The sequence below is a fragment of the Piliocolobus tephrosceles genome, chromosome 3 (genome assembly GCF_002776525.5).
Source record: "Piliocolobus tephrosceles isolate RC106 chromosome 3, ASM277652v3, whole genome shotgun sequence".
Taxonomy (NCBI): Eukaryota; Metazoa; Chordata; class Mammalia; order Primates; family Cercopithecidae; genus Piliocolobus; species Piliocolobus tephrosceles.
The window spans coordinates 159,197,647-159,224,398 of NC_045436.1; the positions used below are offsets into that span (position 1 = coordinate 159,197,647).

Below are 26,752 nucleotides of genomic sequence, written 5' to 3' on the forward strand. Positions count from 1 at the left end.
ACATTACTCTCTTGGTTAGATATTACTTACCTCTGTAGTCCGTGTTATAAACTGTTTTTCCAGTAACATTTCATTTTATATTCAAAATGTATTGTTTTTATTAAGAAAACAGGTTAATTTAGTCAACAAATACTTGGGCCGCTCTAGGTACTAAGTATACGGTAGTGATTGAGATAATATTCTCTGTTCTCATGGACGTAACATTCTCATGAAGAAAGCCAATAATTACAAACATATACAAATAAAATAATATCAGATTGTAGTAAGTGCCATGAGAAAATGAAAGCAGGGTAATAAGATACAATAAATTTGGAGGTCAGTGACATCCCCTTAGGGGATTTTATATTTAAACCAAGACATGAGTGTGAAGGAGCCAACCATGCAAAGATCTGGGGGAAGAATATTCCAAGCAGAGGGATGGCAGGCACAAGAATTCTAAGGAGGTAATGCATGAAATGTTTAAGGATCAGAAAAAGTCAGGATCACTGGAACATAATGACTGAAGTGCAGAGTGGTATGAAATCACAGATAGAAAAGGCAGTAAGAAGACATGATGGTTCAATGTTTATTTGGAGATTCCAATCCATTTCACAATGATATATAATTCCTCTTGAAATTAGTCATCAGATTTGTACAAAACAGTCATGTTCCAATAATCAAGAACCACAGAGCTGAATTCTCAAGAAATTCCTGGTCCAAAGTGGGACAAAAGCATGTAAAAGTTTAATAATATTCGAAACCACTTGCATCTGTCCTGGAGCCTACATGTAAAAGGCTAAACTGTCTGTAGAAACATTGCTGGAATAGAGAAAGGCAACCTATCCCACCTAATCTATAAGGCAGTTTCACAAATTGATTGTTTCTGGCAAATTATTTTTCCAATAAAATCTACATTTCATGTACCTTCCCATTCACAAATGAAAAAAAAAGTTAAGTCTCTAGATACCTTGATATTTCTTGTGTTATATGTAAGATAGTTTAAAAACTATCTCACATTGTCCAATACACCATTTGCTTCCACTTTTAATGGTAATTATGTCTAAATTTAATAAAGCTTAGAAATTTAGGATTAAAATTTGAGAGAATTTACTGATGATCTTAATAGTTATTTAATGATCAAAGAAATGTATCCAAAATACAGATAACAAGAGGAGACAACTTGAAAGTCATTCATATTAAGACCAAAATCAAGTTAGATATTTATTTTTTCAGAAATATTTAATGACAACCTAGTCAATGTAAAAAAGAGACAGAAGTGGACAAAACTGGCTAAAACATCTGCCCTCCTGGAGCTTACATTTAGTAATATGCAGAGATAAGGGTTGCCAGATAGGAAAAATGCACAGAAACTTATACAGCACACTTGACTCTATTTTTTCTTGTCCCCCAAGTCTCCCTAAATACTTAGATGTTCTACTCACTGACAGTAAACTATTTTAGGCAACCATTATTCCTCGCCTACATTTATCCAGCAGGTTCCTAAGTGCTTCCAGACTATTTTCAATCTATTCACCAGTTTGCCTGGATGTTGGCCAGAAGTGATGTCTTCCTTATTCACCAGTAATTGTAATTCCAGCATCTAGCATAATGCCTGGTATATAGTAGATAACCAATATATTGTTGAATGGATAAAATGCAAATTTGATCATATTACTACTTTACTTACAATTTTAAATGGCACCCAAATGCTTTTAGCATCCAGTCTACAAAGTCTGAAGAGGCACAATCCGTTTTATAAATCTAGACTTGTCCTTAGTCATGCTCCCTTCATCTACTACCACCCAACCATACAAACTTTTGAACATTTGCACCACACTCTTTTCCACTTCTAAATCTCTGAGCCTGCTATTCCCTTCTACCTGAAGTGCTTTTCTTCTCTACTCTTTCCCCTGACAAACTCTAGCTTCGCTTTCTGATCTCAGCGTGGATATTGCTTCCTTTGGCAAGCCACCACGGCAACCCCAAATCTAAGTTAAATGCCAGCCTTATGTGTTCCTTGTATTTCCCCAATCATTGCACTTATTTTACTGCACTGTAAATGCCTCTTTAAAGTCTTTATGCCCAACTGAGATATAAGTTCCAGGAGTCAAAGACTGTCTAGCCTGTTTATTATCAACAGCACCTGGCTCTGTGCACAATAGCAAACATACAGTAGCATTTCAAACTAAGAGGGTAAAGAAGAACTGTATGTTTAGGACATTTCAGAGGTACCCAGGTCTACTACTTGAGCACTCTCCCAGTGAAATCCATGAGTGTGTACGAAGACTCATCCAAATTTGTGGTCTAGTGTAAGGTCTCCCTTATCTAACATCCTTCCATTTTAGGCCCACTACTGTTTGACAGTAACTCTGTAAGGTATGGTAGACTTTTGCATATATCTACTATAACAGCAAACTATATGATATGTTTTTATAACATGCACATATAGAATAAGATTTTTAAGGTTTATTTACTTCTTAATGTTCTTTAAGGGAAAAAGAATAGGTCATCTAATTTCTTATAAACTGCTCTGTACAAAGTACAATGAAGACTAAAACACAGAAATAAATTGATCTATTTTCATTTTGCATGTAAAGATTGTCTTAAATATAGTAAGGCTAAAACTAATAATTGCACTGTTTCCTCAATTCAACAAATATTTGTCATGTATTAGCATTGGTAGGTGGCTCAGTAACTATTTGCTGACTCAATGTCATGTATTTGATACTATAGGAAATATGAAAGAAATGTAAGACACAATTTTTGTTTCGGAACATTTTAAATCCAGTCAAGAGATAAGACATAGACCTATGTGAGACGTAGTAAAATGCACGGGCTTTGGAATCATATAGTTGGAGGTTAAGCCCTAGCACTTCTATTTGTTAGCTATATGATGTTCAACAAGTTAAGTGGTCTGCCACGGTTTGAATGTTTGTCCTTTCCAAAACTCATGTTAAAATTTGTGATTGTAATAGTATTCAGAGGTGGGATCTTTCAGAGGTGATCAGGCCATAAGAGCTTCACTGACATGGGTGGGACTGGTGCCATTATAAAAGGGTGGGTTAAAACCCCTCTTGCCCTCTCACCTTCTGCCATGGGATGATGCAGCAAGAAGGCTCTCACCAGATGCCAGCACCTTGATATTAGACTTCCCAGCCTCCAGAACTGTGAGCCAATAAATTTCTATTCATTATAAATTACCCAATCTCAGGTATTCTGTTATAGTATCACGAGACAGACTAAAACATGGTTTAAGCCTCAGTTTTCTCTTCTGCAAAATGGTGATCATAATAAATTTTACTTCATAGTGTTGTACTGAAGATTATAATGAATAAGCCAATGCATATAAAGTGTTGGCACAAAATAAGCATTCAATCACTGTAAATTATCATTCATATAATACTAAATAGTTATTAACACAATCACAAATACATAACTGTTTTAAATGAATGGAAAAGATAATTAAAGTATGCAATCTGAAATGGAGAGTGCTAACCTAGACTAGTTTAAAATTTCATATAAATAACAAAATACAGAAAATTTTCTAGTATATTTGTCAAATAAGAAACTGACTAAAATCTTTGTAATGGTTACTAAAACAAATAAAATGAAGCATACTGTTTTCAGGTATAGTCTGTATAGCTCGGATGTTCTATACCTCTATTAGGCATGAGGATGTGTATTTTTTATCTCCCATTGTTTAATATTACCTAATGAATACTCATATTTTCCTTTTTGCTTTCCTTATTCATCCATCTAATGGTTGCTGCCAATGAAAAATGCAACAGAATACGCTAAGTCTTCTTTATTCCTTTGACTTATGTTACGGGAAATGTTTCCTTCCCACCCCTGATGTGCACTTCCATGTGAAAAGAGTTCCATTACTATAACATTCTTGGACTCTCTCTAAGGCTTAACTCAATACACCACAGAAGAGGTTTAATGCCTTATTCAACTTTTTAATTTGAAAAGCATAAACTGAACATACTGCCCCTGATCCAATGCTATTTGACTGGAAGGTAAATCTATTTAATTCTTGAGATTAGTTGAAAGACTAATTTTGCTCTCATATTAAGCTATGTCCTCCTACCTAGTCTTTATCAGTAATAAAAGTGTAATTTTGATATCCCATCTGTTTTTTTGTTTTATCTTGTTTCTTAATTTGTTCAGAACCCAAGCGAGGAATAAAAGTAATATCACTAGACTCCTTAAAAAAATCCCAACGAGTTATTCAGAAAATATATACTTAAAGTTCTATTCTATAAAATGTCAACAATATGATAATGAATAAAACACAGTCCCTTCTATCAAGTACGAGGGCAGTCTGTCACACAGAACAATTTTCAGTAATATTAGTAATATCACCTCAGATCGAGAATCCAGTGTTTGGAACTACATACAACAGGCACCTTTAGTACATATTGTAAATTTAAAACCTTACTTGTCATGATAAATGTCTACTCCTTTGGTGACTGCCAAAGGTACTGTCACAGTACTACTAAAGGTACGGTCGCAGTCAACTTCAATTATTAGATAGCACTTATATCTAACATTATTTAAGAATTCAAATCCAACTGGGAAGATGGATTTGAGCAAAGCAAAGAAGCAAATACTAATTTTTTAAAAAATTGTATCTAAAGCACACGTGCACAGGTGTTCATCTGAGTCTCTTCATTTTAGAAACAATTCTGGTAAGCTGCATTATGTCATTTCCCAGTTAAATGAACTGGAAAAGTCAAGTTGAAAATGGGAGTGTTAAACACTAGAGAAGGCTACAGACAGAAATACAGTGATAGCAGTAAAGGAAAAAAAAAGCAGACATGGAAACTCTATTAGACTTGGGAACTCTATTAGACTATGAGCTCTATGAGGGCAGAAATTGTGTTTATTGTTCTACACTATATGCTCAGTGCTTAGTATGGTGCTGCCACATGGTAGGTATTCAATAAATAACTGACAAGTAACAGAACACTGAAGAAATTACAAAAGCTAACATTCTGGATTTACATTTTAAAATGGCAAACAGTTCTATACACCTTAATAGACCCTGATGTTAAATCTAAATAAACAAAAACATAGATGTTCTTAATAATGACACCAATCTTACCAAAGAACCAAAAAGATAATCATGTTTAGAATGGACAGTTTATAAAGACACAAAAAAAGAACGTTAGTAAGCTTCGGTTATCTGAAATATTAACTTTAGAGAGACATCTTATTCCCTAATTCCACTGGATAAATGAATTTTTTTTTTTTTTGAGGCGGAGTCTCGCTCTGTCGCCCGCGCTGGAGTACTGTGGCCGGATCTCAGCTCACTGCAAGCTCCGCCTCCCGGGTTCACGCCACAGCCTCCCGAGTAGCTGGGACTACAGGCGCCCGCCACCTCACCCGGCTAGTTTTTTTTTGTATTTTTTAGTAGAGACGGGGTTTCACCGTGTTAGCCAGGATGGTCTCAATCTCCTGACCTCGTGATCCGCCCGTCTCGGCCTCCCAAAGTGCTGGGATTACAGGCTTGAGCCACCGCGCCTGGCCATGAATTGTTAATATAAAATAATGGGTGGGGCCGAACGCAGTATCTCACACCTGTAATCCCAGCACTTTGGGAGGCCGATGCAGGTAGATCACTTGAGGTCAGGAGTTCGAGACTAGACTGGCCAACACGGTGAAACCCCATCTCTACTAAAAATACAAAAATTAGCCAGGTGTTGTAGCAGGGGTCTTTAATCCCGGCAACTTGGGAGGCTGAGGCACAAGAATCACTGGAACCCAGGAGGTGGAGGTTGCGGTTAAGCCAAGATCATTGCACTGCACTTCAGCCTGGGCAACACAGTGAGACTCCATCTCAAAAAGAAAATTAAAAAAATAAAATAGTGGGTGGTTAAAAAAAAAAACAAACACCTATTTCTTATTGTTTGTCAGGCAAGATGGTAGTAATTTTTAATTGTATTAACTTACTTGAAATGTTGTATAAATATTAATGAGAAATAATAATACAACAAGTATATATAACAATACTGGTTTTATTACTCACAAAGTAAATATAGCTAAACAAAACACTATTGCAAAATAGGTAGGAAAACTCACACACTCAGTTCACTATAAACAGCATTCTGAAGTTTCTTCTCCCAACCTGTTTTTTAAAAAAAGAATAAAATATATGAACATACTAGTTTTTAAATAAACATACATCATAATTAAATTTATCTCAACAAAACTTTGGCATCATATTTATTTGTGAAAGAACTTTGTCAACTGCCAATCCCTATGTAAAGTGTTATTAAAGATTATTTCCTATATACTTACTATATCCCTTGGCTAACACTGACCAGCAAAGTCACCAACATGATATTTTAAAATAATATCATTATTGCACCATTTTATCAAGTTGGGAGGAACATTTCCTTTTTCACTATCAAAGTGCTCAATGAATGTCAAAATCTTCGGATGTTGTACTACTAAAGCTGTAAGGAATGTGCCAAGGGAACAGCAAAAAACAGGCACCTGATGAAGATAGATGACAAGTATCTAGTTATAATTAACTTGTCAGCAAAGTCCTGGACGACAGAGGCAGATTATTGTGAGTTACCAATAGTCAGACCAGTTAGCTCAGCTTCTAACTATCTGGGACAACCACTTAACATCTCAGTTCCCATATGCAGATGTTGGACTAGGGAACCTCTCTCTCCTCGCGCTCTTTGAAAAGTTAGAATTTTCTTTTTATTTTCTGTGAAAGCATAAAAGGAAAAAAGTCACAACTGAAAAGTAAAATGAAAAATTATTTAACTAAGGAGATACTTAATACCTTAAGGATGTATTTATCCATCAGGATATTACCAGTAAGGCAAACAGTATTTAAAACGAACTAATGCAAAGGAGTCTTTCTCACAGAGTTCTTGAATTTTTGCACCATTTTGTTAAAATGTCTAATAGTTCTAATTCTCCCTAAATAGAAACCTATTTGGCCATAGTTTTCACAATTTTGAATGAGAAACTGGAAGGCTGGGGATAAAATATTATTTATTTTGCCTTGCAAGGGTATCCAAGGCACAGAATACAGTCATGGGTTCTTAGTTTCTGTTTCTGATTGGGCCAGTAAAGCTCTTTCCTCTTTCCTCTTCTCTGCTTATCACTAGAGACAGAAACCAAAAACCATGGCTTCAGCCTGTTAAAAGCCTAAAACAAAACAAAACAGAATGACGACAACAAAGTAAGGTGGTTGTACAAGCTTGAGGGCTTAAAGAATTAGGAATAAATAAAACATTTTCTTATTTTGCCTTAAGTTATTAGGAAAAAATTACGAACCTGATATTTTAAAGAATTCCTTAATATCTTCTTTCAGTGATTCAAGTTTAATCTCAGGTCTCTGAAGACTGGCCTAATAATAATAATAATAATAAAGAAAGATAAGGAAGGAAAAGACATCCAAAGTAAATCATTTGAGTTGATATTTAGAACAAATGAAATGTTTAAAAAGGAGTGTCCAAAAATGTATACTATTTGAAAAATCCTCTTTGAAGATAGAGCTTAGAACTATCTAGAATAGCTTATAAGAAAGAAGACTTTCTCACTAACTCTTAAAGGATCTGTGATAGTATACTAAAGTCTACTAAAATTATAAAAACTTGGAGATTATGAGTCCTTATCATCTTTATCTAGGGTCTCAAGTTGGAAAAATACTCAGATTTTATAAGTTCATTGCCTTGATACTATATTAAATATATATGGCACCTGTACCTAATGACTGAAAAAACAGTTGCATCCATGTAAATGGATCTTTGCATAGTGTCTTCCTCTTTGGATTGCTTTTCAATGTAAATGCATTGTGTATATTTGTAGAAAATACATAAAACTACTAGTTCATAAATGTGTATTATTAGTGTTTTATCTTCAAGTGCATTTTTCCTATTCTACTGGTTTTTCACACTGTAATTTTTACTAAAAAATAAAATTTTTCCTACTTGTAATGGCTTTGATTACTCTCAAAGGTTGATGTTCCATCACCTAGCTCTGTCAAATTCTAGCAGCAAACTTCTTCAGAAGGAATTTCTACTAGAGGATCTCAAATAGAGTATTTCAAACCTAAGAAATCAAAACTTGGTCTTATCCTCCACTCTCTGTCTTGTTCTTTCTCTTACATTTTTCAAATCTTCATCAATAAAATTACCATTTACCAAATCTTCCAAGTTAGAAATTTCAAATTTATTCTCAATTCCACACTAACTCTTCCATGATTCAGTGCCTTTCTGGGAGATGGCACTGGTGGCAGTGAGATTTTTTGTAAAAACCTCCTCGATTTCCACATAAAAACAGACCAAGCAACTAGATAGCAAAGCCAAATCCCTTGGAAAATATTCACAACAAAACTAGATGATAAGCTATCCCCCAGAAATACAAGCAGCTGAGGATAAACCAACTGCCACAAGACCTGTAAGGTATCAACATCTGTACAGGAAGAAGCAGAAGAAACAATTGGCCATCTGATGTAGTGAAAACAAAAGAACCCCAAAATAGTCAACAAACATACACTTGAACACATGATGAGCCAACTTTAGAGCAGAAGTTAAAACAGGGAGGGGTTTTGCCTAATCCAAATATAGCCAGGTGATACCTGAAGAGACCGGAGCAATCTAGTACCTATAAATTCTTAAAACTGACAAATCAAGGCTCCCTTTCCAAAGTCTGGAAATGTTGATAGAGTAATAAAAAAGGAGAATGCTAGGGAGCTAACTCATTACCTTAAACAGTGGTAAATAATGAAAAAGGCATTTATGCTGCCTTTCCTATTGGCACTATACCACTGGATATCCACACAGTAAATGAGGGAAAATGACTCTTTGCAAAAGTATTCTAGCTAATAACTAAAACAGATATGATATAATTAGAACATCACAACTTTGCAATCCCCAATGAATTACTAATTCTAGGCATTGAGCAAAAATAGCTACCAACATTGCAAAAGAGATAATCAGACATTATGTGGTTTTCAATGAAAGAACACTCTACTGCTATTGTCCGGCCAAAGGGATAACACCTGACTATGATGAAGCCTCTGGGTCCACCTGTCAACTTACAAGACACACAAAGGACAGAGGAACATGTTGAGTTATACCATGAATTTGCAATAAGAAAAATCTCCAGGCTATGGGAAATTCTAAGGTCAAACAGCCTAGTTCTTCAGCTGATAAATTGTAAGGAAAAACAAAAGAAGGAGAGAAAACCTATAGCTTAAAAAAAAAAAAAAAAAAAAGACAAAGACATTTTAAAAATAGGCAGGACTAAACTATAGTGTCTAGAGATACATATTTGATTAATAAAATTATCAAGGAATGCAGAAAATATAAAAAATCCTCAATGTCACTAATCACTAAAGAAATGCAAATCAAAACTGCAATGAGATACCATTTCACACCAGTCAGAATGGCTACAATTAAAAAGTCAAAAAATAACATGTCAGGGAGGCTGCAGAGAAAAGGGAAGGTTTACACACTGCTGGTGGGAATGTAAATTAGTTCAGTCATTGTGGAAAGCAGTCTAGAGATTTCTCAAAGAACTTAAAACAGAACTACCATTTGACCCAGCAATCCCAATTACTGGTATATATGCAAAGGAATATAAATCATTCTACTATAAAGACACATGCATGCCTATGTTCATTGCAGCACTATTCACGATAGCAAAGAAATGGAATCAACCTAAATGCCCATCAACAGTAGATTGGATAAAGAAAATGTGGTACATATACAACATGGAGTATTATACAGCCATAAAAAACAATGAGATCATGTCTAGCAACATGGATGAAGCTGGAGGCCATTATCCTAAGTGAACTAAGAGCAGGGACAGAAAAACAAAACCCACATGTTCCCACTTGTAAGTGGAAACTGAACATTGAGTATACGTGAACACAAAGAAGGGAACAATAGACACCAGGGCCTACTTGAGGGTAGAGGGTGGGAGGAGGATGAGGAATGGAACTACCTACTGGGTATTATACATACTATCTGGGTGATGAAATAATCTGTACACCAAACCCCCATGATAAACAATTAACCTATATAACAAACCTGCACATGTGCCCCTTAAACTAAAAGTTAAGAATAATAAAATATCTAACAGAACTAAAAAAAAAAAAAAAGAAATGCAGAAAAGTGATTACCATAAATCTCATGTTACCAGAAATGGAGGGGTTTGTGATTGGGATGGGACAAATGGAGAGGTTTCCAGTGTAGCTGGCAAAGTTTCACTTATAGGGTGGTCATTACAAAGTCCTTCACTCCATAACAATACACTATAGATTTGTATCTATAATATAAATATAAATTTATATACTTATGGGCTAGAAAGGTTCAAAAAATACAGGATAAAAGGTCCTCCCAATCTATACTTTCTCTCCATTTTGAAGTCCCACATTTAGTCTAAGACAAGTCTTCTTTCTCATTTGAATTACTGCAACAACCTCTAAATTGGGCTTCTTATCACCTTACTTAAATTGTGACATCTTCCACCTGGCATTCTCAAAACTCCCTTACTTTGTTTTTTCTTCTTTCTTCGCATTTGTCACCTTCTATTATACTGCACGATTAATTTATTTTCTATGTTTATTGGTATATCATCTATCTCATTACATTGGAAGTGGTAAGCTCCACTAGGGCAGACATTTCTGCCTTTTTTTACTGTCTGTATCCCAAGTGCCTAGAACCTAAGTTGTTTTCACACAGTAGGTGCTCAATAAATGTTTATTGAATGAATGAACCAATTTCTCCCTTTGCCAATCTATCTTCCAGCATTTCTTTCTAAAACCTAAGTCTCTCCCAGCTGTGGCTCTTCACAGCTTACATAAGAAATCTACATTTTTTAACATGGCATACTTGGTCCTTCACAATGTAGACCCAACTTACCTCTACAAATTCATCTCCTGCTGTTGCTCCACCAAGTTATCAACATCCTCTTCTCACACCTCCTCCCCACACACACCTTAGCCACAGTAAACTATATTACTGATTTCCCAACTCTCAGTCCTTTAAGGACTGTTCATATTTCCTCAGATGGAAGTGCTCTCTCACTACCTTGGCAAACACCTGCTAGCTTCCAAGACATCCTTCAAATATCACCTCCTTTCCCTAGGCCAGGCAGCAAGGATAAAACATTACGTTCCTCTGTTTCAACAATTATCAGATTACAATGTAATTTTCAGCTCACCTATTTATCTTTCTGACTAGACTATAAGTTCGAAGGCAAGGAATGGGTCTTTATTTTTGCATCCCAAGTATCACCCTGGCATTAATTATTGTTTGACAAAATTATATTGACCAAACCACATTCTATTTTTTACCCAATTTCCTCCCCCGCAAAACAAGGAACTTGATAAAAATTACGTTTAAGTGAAGAGACTGTTTTCCAATACGTTACTCCTAGAAAAGACTTTTAAAATCAGAAAAACCCTGCTAATTATTCAAATGCACTAAATCGAAAGTAAATAAGCTATCTTATACTAGCCTGCACTTGAAAATGATTCGGAGAGAAAACAATTTAAAGAATTTTTTAAAAACTGGTTGTTTTTTCTAAACACTTTCAGTATTTTAAGGTTGCTAGACCTCCTAGATATACTTTGCACCCAAACTAATTATAAACATCTTCAAGTATTTGAGGATCAAAAGCAGGACAGTGATAACATGGTAAGGCACAGTGGTTCTCAAACATGATTTAGCAACAGAACCTATTTTGCAAATGACATCGAAAACCTATTAGGAATCCTATATAAAACACATTGAAAATGATATTACCAAACAATAAGAACAATGAGCCTTTTCTTGTTTGCTAATGTTATGATTAACATTTAAAAGGTACAGCTTTATTCTGATATAGCCTGAATATCCAATTTCTGTATTTTGTTTTGGTGGTTCAGCATAGAGAAAAGTCCCGATCAAAGACATGTTTGCATTTTTAATAGACTTCCTGGTCATCTCAGCACACTCCCAAATTAAACTGATGTAGGAAACTGAAAGAAGCAGAGTTGGAAATTTTTATTTTGAGATAAATCCTAAAATTTACCACAAATACAAAAATCAGACAAAGAGCTTCCAATACTGCTAAAATTACGCATAACATGGTTTTACTACTACATGATGGGGTATGACAAGCTCACTTGCCTTACATCTCAGTAGTATACCATCACTAGGGGCCTGTGTTAAACAGAAGCACTTGTGCTTTGCCTGGCCAACCAACCCCAAACACAGTATACCTACTGCATTAAGGTTCATCACTTGAACAACATTCCATAAGCACACATGTGCAAGCCCAGATATTTTAAAGGACCGGTGTAGAATTATATCTTTATAATCAAGCATGCATTGGTAAGAAGTGTCCCAAACACATGACAAAAGATAAGAGAAACAGGTTCTATTCTGGGATCACCCAGAAACAAGTTAAACTGGAAACACAGTAGTGGATTATGTGCTAAGCACTTGATATTTAGTGGATCTGAAAGTGTTGTTTCTTAGTATAATTTTTTAATTAAACATTTTTAAGTGAATATAGCTTTTCAGAATCCTTAGGTATAATAGAACACAGTTTGAAAACCACTTGGGACTAAATGAGAGTGGGGTTTGGCATCAAAAGATCTGGAATCACCTCTCAGCCTAATTTACTAGCTTGTTCAAGTCATTTAACCTCTCTGTATGGCTTTTCTTCTTTATTTAATAGGAAAAATAATACCTTAACTTATTATGAGTCTCAAATAGAAAAATGCTCAGTTATTTTTAGGCTGTATAGTCCAATATAAATTAAAGTTGCTGTGCTATAAAATATAAGATGTCCCAGATGGCAATGGACTAAATATCTGTAAAACTGTCAGTGAGGTGGGTGAAGGGGGCTGGAAGTAGAGGCTTTTCAAATATCTATGACAAAAGTTAAATCTTCTTTAAACAAAATGCCTCTCAGTCACTTTAAGAGCTAGTGAAGAATATGCTCAAAAATATAATCTAGTGAGAGAGGGTACAGTACATTTGTAGTTATGGTCCTGCATACATCCTTCATCCATTTAGTTATGCTGATTCTGACATCCTCCACCCTTCTGCACTCCTAGAAACACATGACCAAACCTCTCCCCCTCACACACATACACAAACCTAGTTTCTTTCAATTCCTACTAGAATAGTCTTAATCCAAAGTACTGGCCACTAGCAATCTTAAATTTCTAATCTTGGTGAACAAAGGGAACTGGAGAAGCAAAGCAGCTAAAATAGCAGCTGGGCCAAAGAAGCTGTGAAGTAAGCTGAGGCTAACTCTCCATTAAGTACAAATGAGGGCATAGGAAGTTATACCAAAAGGGTTCCAAGGATCCTTTAATTCCCTTTAAAGAGACCTCATCCTCCCCGCTTTTCACTATGCTATCATGCTAATCCTGAACTTCATCATTCTGTGCCCCATGGAATTGTAGGGTTAGAAGTGATTACAGAATTCTTCTATGTTGACTAACCATTTAATGCTTGATTATCTGCTCCAAATGATTTTCTGGCTTCAAAACTCTAACTTTAAAACTGTACCTTTCTAACTTAGAAACTGTCTACATCCCTACTTTAGTCAATTCCATCTCTGAACTATTCTACTGGAAAATTCTTACTTATTATGAGATTAATTCTCCTTAAGATTTACCATCACTACCCCTTCCCCTCCACCACTCCATCCTGGGGTCACAGAAATAAGCTTAGTGTCTCTTCTGTGAGAAAGCTTCCAATTTGAAGATAGCTATTGTGTCTTCCCTGAAGGCTTCTCCTTTTAAGGCCACAATATATTCCTAGGTTCTTTAAGTTCTCTTCATACAACAGAGCCTTCTTACCACCCTGGCCATTCCTCTCTGAGCAAGGTCCAGTCAACTTGTTCTCCATTGTTGTAGTTTCTTAACTGGCCTCTCTATTTTACTCATTCCACTAGAGCACTGATATTCAAACTTTTCAGTCTTAGGACCCTCACTCTTAAAAATTACTGATGAAGAGCCAGGTATAGTGGCATACACCTGTGATCCCAGCTACTGGGGAAGCTGAGGCTAGAGGGTCACTGGAACCCAGGACTTTGAGACCAACCTGGGCAACACAGTGAGACTGCATCTCAAAAACATTATTGAGAACCCAAGAATGCTTTGTTTATGTGGATGACATCTATTGATATTTGCACTGGAAATTAAAACAAAAACAATTAAAATATTTGTTTATTAGAATGGTAGTTCTTCAAAACATTTAACATAGAGTTCATATGATTCGGTAATTATTCCACTTTTGAGTATACATCCAAAGAAATGAAAACAGTTACTCAAACAGATACTTGTACACCAATGTTCATAGTAGCATCTCTTTTTTTTTTGTTTTTTGAGATGGAGTCTCCCTCTGTCACCCAGGCTGGAGTGCAGTGGCGTGATGATTTCTGCTCACTGCAAGCTCCGCCTCCAGGGTTCACGCCATTCTCTTGCCTTAGCCAGCCTCCCAAGTAGCTGGGATTACAGGCGCCCACCACCACGCCCAGCTATTTTTTTTTTTTTTTTTTTTTTAGTAGAGACAGGATTTCACCATGTTAGCCAGGATGGTCTTGATCTCCCGACCTCGTGATCCGCCCACCTTGGTCTCCCAAAGTGCTGGGATTACAGGCATGAGCCACCACACCAGGCCCATAGTAGCATTATTAACAATAGCCAAAGGTGGAAACAACCCAAATGTCTATAGATGGATAGATGGATAAATGGATAAACAAAAATCATATGTACATATATATTAGTACAATGGAATATTATTCAGCTCTTAAAAAAAAAATTCTGGCCTGGTGCAGTGGCTCACCCCTGTAATCCCAGCACTTTGGGAGGCCAAGGTGGGCAGATCACGAGGTCAAGAGATTGAGACCATCCTGGATAACATAGTGAAACCCCATCTCTACTAAAAATACAAAAAATTAGCCTGGCGTGGTGGCGGGCCCCTGTAGTCCCAGCTACTCGGGAGGCTGAGGCAGGAGAATGGCGTGAACCCGGGAGGCGGAGGTGGCAGTGAGCCGAGATCGTGCCACTGCACTCCAGCCTGGGTGACAGAGCGAGACTCCGTCTCAAAAAAAAAAAAAAAAAGAAAAGAAAAAGAAAAGTCTGACACGTTACAACACGGATGAACCTTCACGATACCAAGCTAAGTAAAATAAATCTGCCAAAAAAAAAAAAAACAGATACTGTATGATTCCACTTATATAAGGTACCTAGAGTGGTTAAGTTCATAGAGACAGACCACAGAATGGTGGTTACTACAGGTTGAAGAGGGGGAGAATGTCGAGTTATTATTTATGGGTACAGAGTTTCAGTTTGGAATGACGAAAAAGTTTTAGAGATGGATGGTGAGGATGGCTGCACAACAGTTAATGACAATGAACTGTATACTTAATGATTAAAATGGTCATTTTTATGTTATGTATATCTTACCACAAAAAAATCTGTTCAATTCATTTTAATATAACTGTAATAAACTCATTGTATACTAACTTATTTTTATTTAAAGTAATTGTATTTTCAAAAATAAAACAGTGAGAAAACAGGCACTGTTTTACATTTTTGCAAATCTCTTTTGATGTCTGTCTTAAAAGAAGACAGCTAGATTTTTTATTCTGCCATAGTTTTCAGTCTGTGGTACTGTGTTGTTTTGGTTGTTGTCCATGGAAAAAGGAAGAGTATTTTAATATTCTTTTTCAGATAAATGGGGATATTCTCCTTTGATAGTATACCAAAATTTACAAGCAGTAGTTTCCTAAAGATTAGTTTTGATGTAGAATCTGACCATCAATAAACTTTCCTACTTTATAACATAAAAATGCATTGATCAGTCTTGCACTGTGACTTAATTTTTTACATATCATACATAATTTTGTAACATTATACACTGGTCTTTTCAAATATATTGGTTAACTAAGTTATAAAGTGAAAACATATCATTTAATAAAAAGTAATGTTCATTACTATCACCACAAATATGCAACTGGCACATACGAAATGTTCAATAAATACAATGGAATATTATTCAGCCCTTAAAAGGAAAGAAAATTCCGACACATGCTACAACATGAATGAACTTTGAAGCCATCAAACTAAGTGAAATAAATTTTTAAAAAGACAGATACTGTATGTTTCCATTTGTATGAGGTACCTAGAGTAGTTAAATTCATAAGACAGACCGTAGAACGTGGTTACTACAGCTTGGTGGGAGGGGGCGAGAAGAAGAGTTATTGCTTATATATGCCTATATATACACATATAGAGAGAGAAAGACATACACAATCTACACTGTGTAATTCCAGCCCTGCTCTGGTTTCTCTCACCTGAGGATGGATCCCTCACTGCTTTTCTTCTGCTGACATCTCCAAGCTGACCCCCTTCTCTTCCAGCACTGGCTGTCTTGTCCCTATTCATCCACATCTTTATTCTTAGCCTCCTTTCATGGTATACTTTATGCCTGAAAGTCTTCACTTCACATTTAGTAACCGATTTTCTATCTTTCATTTCAACTTGGTCTTACCTAATTCAACCCTACATGACCTTCTATAAACAACTCAGTTTCCTCTAAAAGCTGAAATAAAACATGAAGAGATGTACTTAAACAAAGCAAACCCACATTTTAGTATTTCTCTTATCCCTTACATATGTATTTTCTATGGAGACAAGAACTTTCTTATTTTATAATCCTGTATACCATTATTTATTTCTTTACTGTTTTAACTTTTCAGGATTAAAGGACAAACAGCAGCAAAAGTAGATATGGGTAAGTATGACAGCACTCCCTGGTTCACACCAAATGTAATCAGGGTTCTTGACTTACGACAACAACCTATTAGTTGCATTATTCCTTCTCTCTTCAAAGCCTGTTTTCTTTCAGGTTCCTTCCTTTTGCAATTCTATTATTTATAACGACAATGTGAGCAACAAAACATAGTAAACACTTAATGGAATGAAAATAACATTTGGGGTATTACACAACATCCATTTTAAATACAAATAATGCATAATAACATAAAATAACATGGCTGATCTGGTGCTAATCACCCCATTGTCTAGAAGATGAGTGAGCAAATTCTTTTTTTTTTTAATTAATTAATTTATTTATTTTGTTATTTTTGTAGAGACAGTCTTGCTCTGTCAACCAGGCTGGAGTGCAGTGGTGCAATCTCAGTTCACTGCAACCTCTGCCTTGAACAAATCAAGGGTTCAAGCAATTCTCCTGTCTCAGCCTCCTGAGTAGCTGGGACTACAGACACATGCAGCCACACCCAGCTAATTTCTTTTGTACTTTAGTAGAGACATTGTTTCACTGTGTTGCCCAGGCTGGCCTCCAACTCCTGAGCTCAGGCAACCCGCCCACCTCGGCCTCCCAAAGTGCTAGGATTACAGGCATGAGCCACCACACTTGGCCAGCAAATTCAATTTTAAGATGCAGGTTGACTTCATAAAGTACCTCAGAAAACAAAAAAACATAGCCTTTTTCTAGAGAACACAAAATTCCACACTCTCTTTAACAAATTTCAACATATAAAGGGATACATTAAAATACAGTCAACGTTTAAGAGAAGAGCTAATGGTGTAGGGTGAGGAAATCTAAAAATCACTTATATTTGGCTTTGAAATATTCTGTGTGATTTTATATTTCCAACTAAGTTGGGCCAACACTGCTCAAGCACTTTCTGGATATACCCAAACAGATAAAACAAAGCCAGTACAGAAGATGCTAGTGGCATGAAAATGCCCTCTTGATTAAATTTTAAAAGGCTTGTAAAAAACCACCAGTTGTTTAAAAATATATTATTAAAGCTGATTGTAAAGTTGCCTTTAAAGAGTTATTTCTACTAAATGTCAGTGCTAATGGATATAAACTAAGGCAAAGTTGGTATCACAGATTCTCTTACAAGTCCAAGATAACATTATTTTAAAAGATCTATAAATACATTCTTTTAAAGTATGAATCTATAATATTATAGATCTGTCTAATAAGTCTACATTGATTTTACAAATAGGCATATACATATAAAATATAGATCTTATTTTATCTTAAGAACCAGCCAAATACCTTTTTGAGTTTCTTGTGTAATCATCTCCTGACTCCCGCTTTATCCTTCTTTCTATTCTTGCCCAACTTTCTATTTTGTCTATTTTCTAACTTTCTAATTTTCTATTTTTTCTTTCTATTCTTTCTATCCTTGCCCAACTTTCTATTACTTCAAGGATTAACCTCCTGATGTTATATGTACAGATCCATAATCCTTTTTTGAAATCCTGAAGCCTGAAAAGCTTTGCAAACCAAATCTTTTCAAAACTGAATTAGTGGCAAAATCTGTCCTGACTTGAACTCATGTGGTACAAAATTGGCAGAAGAATATTTAGGGCTGGCCGCAGTGGCTCACGCCTGTAATCCCAGCACTTTGGGAAGCCGCCGAGGTGGGCGGATCATGAGGTCAGGAGATCGAGACCATCCTGGCTAACATGGTGAAACCCCGTCTCTACTAAAAATAACAAAAACTTAGCCAGGCGTGGTGGTGGGTGCCTGTAGTCCCAGCTACTTGGGGAGGTGCCTGTAGTCCCAGCTACTTAGGAGAATGACATGAACCCGGGAGGTGGAGCTTGCAGTGAGCCAAGATGGCGCCACTGCATTCCAGCCTGGACAACAAAGCAAGACTCTGTCTCAAAAAAGAAGAATATTTAGTCATTTATCATACATAGTGTAAAAATTCATGCATTTTGCTGCAGAAATGTGAGTGTATACAATTACAAGGTACTGCCAGATCCTGATAGGGATATTAAATAACATAAAATATGCATGAATTACCTTTCTATAATTTAAAAAATAATATGAATTCCTTAATATCTGGTCCTTAGATTTTCCACAAGGGAATGTATGGACTGTATATACTTATCTGTAATACTATCACCTCTTCATGAGGGCAAAAAAGATTAAAATATGATTAAGAATGATTAATATCAACTACATAATAATGCTACAATATAATAAATAGCAATCTCTTATGAAATGTAAAGTATATACAGATTTAAAATGCATGGCAAAATAATACACAAAGAAAGGGGTGAGTACATTGTTCTAAGTTCTAGCATTATATTACAGGAAAATAGTAAAAGTAATAATTTATGTAAAACTATAATTAATCAGGAATAAGTGCTGTAACTCTAGTGTAGCTACCTAAAGAACAGTACAAGTTAACGAAGAGGAAAATGTAATAAAGGATTTGAATAATCCAAAAGAATGCAGAAATGAGAGAAAACAATATGAAGTAGATCAAATAAGAAACAAATATTAATGTGAGTTATAAAAGCATATAGATCAGTAAATTCATTAAATGTAAATAGACTAAATAATAAAATTAAAAGACTATTAAAAAAATACAAAGGCCAGGCGCAGTGGCAAACGCCTGCAATCCCAGCACTTTGGGAGGCTGAGGCAGGAGGATCACCTGAGGTTAGGAGTTCCAGACTGACTGGCCAACATGGTGAAACCCCGTAGGTACTAAAAAAAAAAAAAAAAACAAAAAAACAAAAAAAGACTCTAGCTGTCAGTCTGGATTTTTTGTTTTGTTTTGAATTATTATACTTTAGGTTCTAGGGTACACATGCATATCGTGCAGGTTTGTTACATATGTATACTTGTGCCATGTTAGTGTGCTGTACCCATCAACTCGTCAGCACCCATCAACTCGTCATTTACATCAGGTATAACTCCCAATACAATCCTTCCCCCCTTCCCCCTCCCCATGATAGGCCCCACTGTGTGATGTTCCCCTTCCCAAGTCCAAGTGATCTCATTGTTCCGTTCCCACCTATGAGTGAGAACATTCGGTGTTTGGTTTTCTGTTTTTGCGATGGTTTGCTGTGAATGATGGTTTCCAGCTGCATCCATGACCCTACAAAGGATACAAACTCATCCTTTTCTATGGCTGCATAGTATTCCATGATGTATATGTGCCACATTTTCTTAATCCAGTCCGTCACTGATGGACATTTGGGTTGATTCCAAGTCATTGCTATTATGAATAGTGCCGCCATAAACACATGTGTGCATGTGTCTTTATAGCAGCATGATATAGAATCCTTTGGATATATACCCAGTAATGGGATGGCTGGGTCATATGGTACTTCTAGTTCTAGATCCTGGAGGAATTGCCATACTGTTTTCCATAATGGTTGAACTAGCTTACAATCCCACCAACAGTGTGAAAGTGTTCCTATTTCTCCACATCCTCTTCAGCACCTGTTGTTTCCTGACTTTTTAATGATTGCCATTCTAACTGGTGTGAGATGGTTTCTCATTGTGGTTTTGATTTGCATTTCTCTGATGGCCAGTGATGATGAGCATTTTTTCATGTGTCTGTTGGCTGTATGAATGTCTTCTTTTGAGAAATGTCTGTTCATATCCTTTCCCCACTTTTTGATGGGGTTGTTAGTTTTTTTCTTGTAAATTTGTTTGAGTTCTTTGTAGGTTCTGGATATTAGCCCTTTGTCAGAGGAGCAGATTGCAAAAATTTTCTCCCATTCTGTAGGTTGCCTGTTCACTCTGATGGTAGTTTCTTTTGCTGTGCAGAAGTTCTTTAGTTTAATTAGATTCCATTTGTCAATTTTGGCTTTTGTTGCTGTTGCTTTTGGTGTTTTAGACATGAAGTCTTTGCACATGCCTATGTCCTGAATGGTATTATCTAGGTTTTCTTCTAGGGTTTTTATGGTATTCGGTCTAACATTTAAGTCTCTAATCCATCTTGAATTAATTTTTGTATAAGGAGTAAGGAAAGGATCCAGTTTCAGCTTTCTACTTATGGCTAGCCAATTTTCCCAGCACCATTTATTAAATAGGGAATCCTTTCCTCATTTCTTGTTTTTCTCAGGTTTGTCAAAGATCAGATGGCTGTAGATGTGTGGTATTATTTCTAACGACTCTGTTCTGTTCCATTGGTCCATATCTCGGTTTTGGTACCAGTACCATGCTGTTTTGGTTACTGTAGCCTTATAGTATAGTTTGAAGTCAGGTAGCGTGACACCTCCAGCTTTGTTCTTTTGACTTAGGATTGTCTTGGCAAGGCGGGCTCTTTTTTGGTTCCATATGAACTTTGAAACAGTTTTTTCCAATTCTGTGAAGAAATTCATTGGTAGCTTGATGGGGATGGCATTGAATCTATAAATTACCTTGGGCAGTATGGCCATTTTCATGATATCGATTCTTCCTATCCATGAGCATGGTATGTTCTTCCATTTGTTTGTGTCCTCTTTGATTTCACTGAGCAGTGGTTTGTAGTTCTCCTTGAAGAGGTCCTTTACATCCCTTGTAAGTTGGATTCCTAGGTATTTTATTCTCTTTGAAGCAATTGTGAATGGAAGTTCATTCATGATTTGGCTCTCTGTTTGTCTGTTACTGGTGTATAAGAATGCTTGTGGTTTTTGCACATTAATTTTGTATCCTGAGACTTTGATGAAGTTTCTTACCAGCTTAAGGAGATTTTGGGCTGAGACAATGGGGTTTTCTAAATATATAATCATGGCATCTGCCAACAGGGGCAATTTGACTTCTTCTTTTCCTAACTGAATACCCTTGATTTCTTTCTCTTGCCTGATTGCCCTAGCCAGAACTTCCAACACTATGTTGAATAGGAGTCGTGAGAGAGGGCATCCCTGTCTTGTGCCAGTTTTCAAAGGGAATTTTTCCAGTTTTTGCCCATTCAGTATGATATTGGCTGTGGGTTTGTCATAAATAGCTCTTATAATTTCGAGATACGTTTCATCAATACTGAATTTATTGAGCATTTTTAGCAAGAAGGGCTGTTGAATTTTGTCAAAGGCCTTTTCTGCATCTATTGAGATAATCATGTGGTTTTTGTTTTTGGTTCTGTTTGTATGCTGGATTACGTTTATTGAATTGCGTACATTGAACCAGCCTTGCATCCCAGGGATGAAGCCCACTTGATCGTGGTGGATAAGCTTTTTGATGTGCTGATGGATCCGGTTTGCCAGTATTTTATTGAGGATTTTTGCATCGATGTTCATCAGGGATATTGGTCTAAAATTCTCTTTTTTTGTTGTGTCTCTGCCAGGCTTTGGTATCAAGATGATGTTGGCCTCATAAAATGAGTTAGGGAGGATTCCCTCTTTTTCTATTGATTGGAATAGTTTCAGAAGGAATGGTACCAGTTCCTCCTTGTACCTCTGGTAGAATTCAGCTGTGAATCCATCTGGTCCTGGACTTTTTTTGGTTGGGTAGGCTGTTAATTATTGCCTCAATTTCAGAGCCTGCTATTGGTCTATTTAGGGATTCAGCTTCTTCCTGGTTTCGTCTTGGGAGAGTGTAAGTGTCCAGGAAATTATCCATTTCTTCTAGATTTTCTAGTTTATTTGCATAGAGGTGTTTATAGTATTCTCTGGTGGTAGTTTGTATTTCTGTGGGGTCGGTGGTGATATCCCCTTTATCATTTTTTATTGCGTCTATTTGATTCTTCTCTCTTTTCTTCTTTATTAGTCTTGCTAGTGGTCTATCAATTTTGTTGATTTTGTCAAAAAACCAACTCCTGGATTCACTGATTTTTTGGAGGGTTTTTTGTGTCTCTATCTCCTTCAGTTCTGCTCTGATCTTACTTATTTCTTGCCTTCTGCTAGCTTTTGAATGTGTTTGCTCTTGCTTCTCTAGTTCTTTTAATTGTGATGTTAGAGTGTCAATTTTAGATCTTTCCTGCTTTCTCTTGTGGGCATTTAGTGCTATAAATTTCCCTCTACACACTGCTTTAAATGTGTCCCAGAGATTCTGGTATGTTGTATCTTTGTTCTCATTGGTTTCAAATAACATCTTTATTTCTGCCTTCATTTCGTTATGTACCCAGTAGTCATTCAGGAGCAGGTTATTCAGTTTCTATGTAGTTGAGCGGTTTTGATTGAGTTTCTTAGTCCTGAGTTCTAGTTTGATTGCACTGTGGTCTGAGAGACAGTTTGTTATAATTTCTGTTCTTGTACATTTGCTGAGGAGTGCTTTACTTCCAATTATGTGGTCAATTTTGGAATAAGTGTGATGTGGTGCTGAGAAGAATGTATATTCTGTTGATTTGGGGTGCAGAGTTCTGCAGATGTCTATTAGGTCTGCTTGTTGCAGAGATGAGTTCAATTCCTGGATATCCTTGTTAACTTTCTGCCTTGTTGATCTGTCTAATGTTGACAGTGGGGTGTTAAAGTCTCCCATTATTATTGTATGGGAGTCTAAGTCTCTTTGTAAGTCTCTAAGGACTTGCTTTATGAATCTGGGTGTATTGGATGCATATATATTTAGGATAGTTAGCTCTTCCTGTTGAATTGATCCCTTTACCATTATGTAATGGCCTTCTTTGTCTCTTTTGATCTTTGATGGTTTAAAGTCTGTTTTATCAGAGACTAGGATTGCAACCCCTGCTTTTTTTTGTTCTCCATTTGCTTGGTAGATCTTCCTCCATCCCTTTATTTTGAGCCTATGTATGTCTCTGCGTGTGAGATGGGTCTCCTGAAGACAGCAGACTGATGGGTCTTGACTCTTTATCCAGTTTGCCAGTCTGTGTCTTTTAATTGGACCATTTAGTCCATTTACATTTAAGGTTAATATTGTTATGTGTGAACTTGATCCTGCCATTATGATATTAACTGGTTATTTTGCTCGTTAGTTGATGCAGTTTCTTCCTAGCCTCGATGGTCTTTACATTTTGGCATGTTTTTGCAATGGCTGGTACTGGTTGTTCCTTTCCATGTTTAGTGCTTCCTTCAGGGTCTCCTGTAAGGCAGGCCTGGTGGTGACAAAATCTCTAAGCATTTGCTTATCTGTAAAGGATTCTTTTTCTCCTTCACTTATGAAACTTAGTTTGGCTGGATATGAAATTCTGGGTTTAAAATTCTTTTCTTTAAGAATGTTGAATATTGGCCCCCACTCTCTTCTGGCTTGTAGAGTTTCTGCCAAGAGATCTGCTGTTAGTCTGATGGGCTTCCCTTTGTGGGTAACCCGACCTTTCTCTCTGGCTGCCCTTAAGATTTTTTCCTTCATTTCAACTTTGGTGATTCTAGCAATTATGTGTCTTGGAGTTGCTCTTCTCAAGGAGTATCTTTGTAGCGTTCTCTGTATTTCCTGAATTTGAATGTTGGCCTGCCCTACTAGGTTGGAGAAGTTCTCCTGGATGATATCCTGAAGAGTGTTTTCCAACTTGGTTCCATTTTCCCCCTCACTTTCAGGCACCCCAATCAGACATAGACTTGGTCTTTTTACATAATCCCATACTTCTTGCAGCCTTTGTTCTTTTTTTTTTTTCCTCTTTTTTCTTTAGATTTCTCTTCTCGCTTCATTTCATTAATTTGATCCTCAATTGCTGATACTCTTTCTTCTAGTTGATCGAGTCGGTTACTGAAGCTTGTGCATTTGTCACATTTTTTTCGTGTCATGGTTTTCATCTCTGTCAGTTCGTTTATGGCCTTCTCTGCATTAATTATTCTAGTAATCAATTTTTCCACTCTTTTTTCAAGATTTTTAGTTTCTTTGTGCTGGGTACGTAATTCCTCCTTTAGCTCTGAGAAGTTTGATGGACTGAAGCCTTCTTCTCTCATCTCCTCAAAGTCATTCTCCGTCCAGCTTTGATCCATTGCTGGCGATGAGCTGTGTTCCTTTGCAGGGTGAGATGCACTCTTATTTTTTGAATTTCCAGCTTTTCTGCCCTGCTTTTTCCCCGTCTTTGTGGTTTTATCTGCCTCTGGTCTTTGATGATGGTGACGTACTGATGGGGTTTTGGTGTGGGTGTCCTTCCTGTTTGTTAGTTTTCCTTCTAACAGTCAGGACCCTCAGCTGTAGGTCTTTTAGAGATTGCTTGAGGTCCACTCCAGACCCTGTTTGCCTGGGTATCAGCAGCAGAGGCTGCAGAAGATAGAATATTGCTGAACAGCGAGTGTACCTGTCTGATTCTTGCTTTAGAAGCTTCCCCTCGGGGTGTACTCCACCGTGTGAGGTGTGGGGTGTCAGTCTGCCCCTCGTGGGGGATGTCTCCCAGTTAGGCTACTCAGGGGTCAGGGACCCACTTGAGTAGGCAGTCTGTCCGTTCTCAGATCTCAACCTCCTTGTTGGGAGATCCACTGCTCTCTTCAAAGCTGTCAGACAGAATCGTTTGCATCTGCAGAGGTTTCTGCTGCTTTGTGTTGTTGTTGTTGTTGTTTAGCTTTGCCCTGTCCCCAGAGGTGGAGTCTACAGAGACAGGCAGGCCTCCTTGAGTTGCTGTGAGCTCCACCCAGTTCGAGCTTCCCAGTGGCTTTGTTTACCTACCTAAGCCTCAGCAATGGCGGGTGCCCCTCCCCCAGCCTGGCTGCTGCCTTGCCCTTAGATCGCAGACTGCTGTGCTAGCAATGAGGGAGGCTCTGTGGGCGTGGGACCCTCCCGGCCAGGTGTGGGATATAATCTCCTGGTGTGCCTGTTTGCTAAGACCCCTGGTAAAGCGCAGTATTGGGGTGGGAGTTACCCGATTTTCCAGGTGTTGTGTGTCTCAGTTCCCCTGGCTAGGAAAAGGGATTCCATTCCCCCTTGCGCTTCCCAGGTGAGGCGATGCCTCGCCCTGCTTCAGCTCTCGCTGGTCGGGCTGCAGCAGCTGACCAGCACCGATTGTCAGTACCTCAGTTGAAAATGCAGAAATCACCTGTCTTCTGTGTTACTCGCTGCTGGGAGCTAGAGACTGGAGCTGTTCCTATTCAGCCATCTTGCTCCGCCCCCGCCCAAAGTCTGGATTTTTAAGAAAACTATATGATGTCTTTACAAGATATACGTTAAATACAGTCACAAAGAAGGTGAAAATAAAAGGATAGAAAAAGTCATACCATGCAACTGCTAACCAAAAGAAACCTGATACAGCTATAATAACACCATACAAAACAGACTTTAAGGCAAGAGCCTCACCAGAGATAAAGAAAGATACTTCATAACGATTCAGAGGTTAAACCAACAGGAAAATATCATAAAATCAGTCCACATATAAACACTAAAAATAGCCTTTAAATACATAAGCAAAAATCTGAAAGAATTAAAAGGAGAAACAGACTAATACACAATCATGGTGGGAGATTTTAACATATTTATTTTAGTAGCTGATGGAACAAACAAAAAAATTCAATAAGATTATAGAAGAGCTGAACAGCATAATTTCCAACTGGGCCTCGGTGACATACATAGGTAATCTAACCCAATAATGGCAATATAAACATTCTTTATGAGGTCACATGGAACATTCAGCAAAACTGACTAAATTCTGGGCTATAAAGCAAGCCTTAGTAAATCAAGCAAATTAGCAAAGCAAGCTTCTGCCTAGAAATCAATAACAAAAATATTTTTTAAAGTCTCTCAATTGCTTGGAAATTAAGTAATATACTTCAAAACAGCCCTTGAGTTAAATATTAGAAAAATTTTAGAAGATATTAGAAAACATTTTAAACAAAAGAATAATAAAAATATGACTCATTAGGACTGTAGAATGCCATCAAAGCAGTGCTCAGAAGAAAAATTATTACCTTGCATGCATGTTTTATAAAAAAGGAAAGACTTCATGTATGGCACAAGCTTCCATTTTAAGAAACTAGAAAAAGAACAGCAAATCAATCTCAAAAAGAAACAGGAGGAAATTAATAATAAAGAACTGATCTGAAATTAAGAGAAAATTAGTAAACCCAAAAACCGGTTCATTGATGAGACTAATAAAATTAATAAACCTCTAGCAAAATTGTTCAAACACACACACA

At 36.9% G+C, this 26,752-nt stretch overlaps 1 protein-coding gene across 1 annotated transcript in view; it reads right to left on the reverse strand.

Moving 5' to 3' along the window:
* Positions 1 to 26,752, reverse strand: part of TBC1D19 (TBC1 domain family member 19) — a 164,374-nt gene that overhangs the window by 127,541 nt on the left and 10,081 nt on the right. Inside the window, exons 2-3 of the mRNA XM_023223043.2 lie at positions 7,282 to 7,354; positions 6,064 to 6,109 (exon numbers count right to left, since the gene is read on the reverse strand). Of these exons, the coding sequence (XP_023078811.1) occupies positions 6,064 to 6,109; positions 7,282 to 7,354 (119 nt within the window). The remainder of the gene's footprint in view (positions 1 to 6,063; positions 6,110 to 7,281; positions 7,355 to 26,752) is intronic.